This window comes from Cebus imitator, unplaced genomic scaffold (genome assembly GCF_001604975.1).
Source record: "Cebus imitator isolate Cc_AM_T3 unplaced genomic scaffold, Cebus_imitator-1.0 Scaffold1291, whole genome shotgun sequence".
In the NCBI taxonomy this organism is placed as follows: Eukaryota; Metazoa; Chordata; class Mammalia; order Primates; family Cebidae; genus Cebus; species Cebus imitator.
The window spans coordinates 5,579-8,423 of record NW_016108606.1 but is presented as its reverse complement, the minus strand read 5'-3'; the positions used below and the strand labels follow the sequence as shown (position 1 = coordinate 8,423).

Sequence of the window (2,845 nt, the reverse complement as noted above, 5' to 3'; positions counted from 1 at the left end):
ACAAGAAATCAGAGAATTCTGAAATATAGCTACACATTGGAATCACTGGGAAACATTTTTATAAGTGGATGCTCTAGCCCCATCCATAAATTTTGCTTTAATGACCATTAAATCAAATGGATTATAGAGTGGGACCCAGGCATTGGTAATTTTTAAGTCTTCTGAGATGCTACTAACATGTAACTAGAATAGAGAAGCCCTGTTCTAATAGGTAGAATTTAGACCTCAATCAATGATTTTTAGCTAGGAGTACTGGAATTACCTAGGGAACTTTTCAACATACATAAACCTATACTTTGTTGGGCCTACTCATTAATGGGCTACACAAAAACTAAGTAATCCATTTGAGAAACAGAAGCTAAATGGAAAAGCCACCTCATTTGATCTGTTAAATTATATGGAAAGCATTGTCAAATGATAATTAATATGCGATGCTAAACTATCTCTAATTTATATTTATGGGTGTGCTAGTAAGTGTTCCAAAATTATGAGTCATAGAAATCTATTATCAGTCATAATGTCATATGCCACAGTAGTAACTAAGTTTCTATGTGAGCCATGTCTTTATCATAATGGACTCTAATCAGGTTTCTAACCATAGTCATTTTCAATCTTGGTCATTCACAGACAGCTGTTTTGACTTTTTCTCAAAGCATTTGCAATCAGCTACAGTCCAAAGTTGCTTCTTCTTCAAAAAGATTTATAAATAAGACTCTGACAAGTACTCTTGAATATAAGTTTCTGATAACTTTAAGATCATACCTCTGGACAGTCTAAGAACTTTTAGATTTTTAATAAACAGGCTGATACTTTCATGAAATTGCCAACCAAGATTAAGCAGGAAAAAAATCAATTTCATTGGACTAACTAATATTAATGAGGATAATATTTTTATGATTTTTTATTTGGAAATTTGCCGATTCTTTAAATGTTTTGTTTTCCACATTTAGGACTTTTTTCTCTTTTAAGTAATCTACAGCTTACAGCCATTTGGTAAAGTACACTTTTGTGAACAAAAATAGAAAAATTTATTTGTGCTTCTTAACCGACTGCCCCAGAAATGGGGAACTGTTCATGACTATTTATATGTTTATGGTAATACAGTTATTTGCACAAGTTCAGTAAGAATCTGCCCTTTCTATAACAGGACACATTTGAAAGAATTGGTTATATTACCAAGGCTTTGACTGGGATGTTACATTTGAGAATATACAACATTCTCAAATATAATATCCCAGGTACTGCAGGCAAATGAATCCACAGGTACTGGAGGCAAATTCTGAAGTCAGCGTTGCTTTTCTTTTACAGTCTCAAAAGGTTTTTTTTTTTTTAAGTTTAATGTGAGATTCCTTATAAAAACTACTAGCAAAGCAAACGTTAAAAAGAGCCTCCGTGGTTCATCACTACTCTTGCTGCACTTATTTGAAGAATCAGGCCAAGTTTGATGAGATTTAACTTACTTTGTAAACAAATTTGTCCTACTGGGAATTATCTTTGGTAAAAATAGAGACTCCTATAGAGAGAAAAAAGTATGTTGAAAAGAAAGACTATAGTGCACCTGTGATGAGATTGCAGCTCTGCTCATTAAGTTTTTATTATCCACCTGCAGACTGAACTGGACCGTGGATTCTTCTAGCTACTTCAATCCAATGCTCTCCCATGGAATTACTAAGAACAAGAGCTGCCCTGTTCCTGAAGCCCTGTAAGCCGGAGGTGGACAACTCAATGTAAATTTCAACAGATATCCCTCATGCCTGAGGTGTGAGCCACTTAGAGGCTTCACTGAAATGTTCGACACACCATGACCAGAGACCCTCAAACTGCAGACCAGGACAAGAGTGACAACTTCACACTGTGGACAGCTTTTTCAAAGATGTCAAAACAAGACTCCTCTTCATGATGAAACTTTCACCCCTCTTAATTTGTTCTTGCTTATGCCTGCCTCCCTCACTTGGCAGGATAATGCTGTCATAAGAAATTCACCCACCGCTCTGGTATTGTATTGCCCGGGGAGAGCTGCCCGAAACAATGCCTCACAAATAAAAGTCAATTAGATGTATAAGTAAATTAGTTGTAACTTTGCTTTATGATGCATGTTCACAGCCAGTGATGGCCAGTGGGGTCTCTCAGGCTGCATCTTTCTCACCCTGACCCACCTGCCTCTCGCTTTTACTTACAAGGACCCTTCTGATTTCAATGGGCCACCCCAGATTATCCAGAATAACCTCAAGATACTTAACTTCATTACCACTGCAAAGCCTTTTTACCAAGAAAGTTAGATGCACGTGTCAGGGGTTATAACGTGGACACTTTTAGGAGGCCATTGTTCTGCCTAACACAGGTAACCTTCTTTTTAAAAATGTATTTATTATACTTTATGTTCTGGGGTACATGTACAGATCATGCAGGTTTGTTACATAGGTATACACATGCCATGATGGTGGTTTGCTGCATCCATTGCCCTGTCATCTACATTAGGTATTTCTCCTAGTGCTATCCCTCCCCAATCCCACCACCTCCTGCTATTCCTCCCCCAGCTCCCCACCTACCAGGCCCCAGTGTGTGATGTTCCCCTCCCTGTATCCATGTGTTCTCATTGTTCAACACCCACTTATGAGTAAGAACACGTGGTGTTTGCTTTTCTGTTCTTGTGTCAGCTTGTTGAGAATTATGGTTTCCAGTTTCATCCATGTCTCTGCAAAGGACATGAACTCAACCTTTTTTATGGCTGCATAGTATTCCATGGTGTATATGTGTCACATTTTCTTTATCCGGTCTATCATTGATGGACATTTGGGTTGGTTCCAAGTCTTTGCTATCGTAAACAGTGCTGCAATAAACACAC

At 37.8% G+C, this 2,845-nt stretch overlaps 1 protein-coding gene across 1 annotated transcript in view; it reads left to right on the top strand.

Moving 5' to 3' along the window:
- The window catches only part of LOC108298961 (putative pregnancy-specific beta-1-glycoprotein 7), a gene marked incomplete at its 5' end in the record, with an annotated part of 11,613 nt that extends 9,217 nt beyond the window's left edge, over window positions 1–2,396 (top strand). Inside the window, one exon of the mRNA XM_017521437.2 lies at window positions 1,610–2,396. Coding sequence (XP_017376926.2) covers window positions 1,610–1,614 — 5 coding nt within the window. The remainder of the gene's footprint in view (window positions 1–1,609) is intronic.
- Window positions 2,397–2,845: the final 449 nt, after the last annotated feature.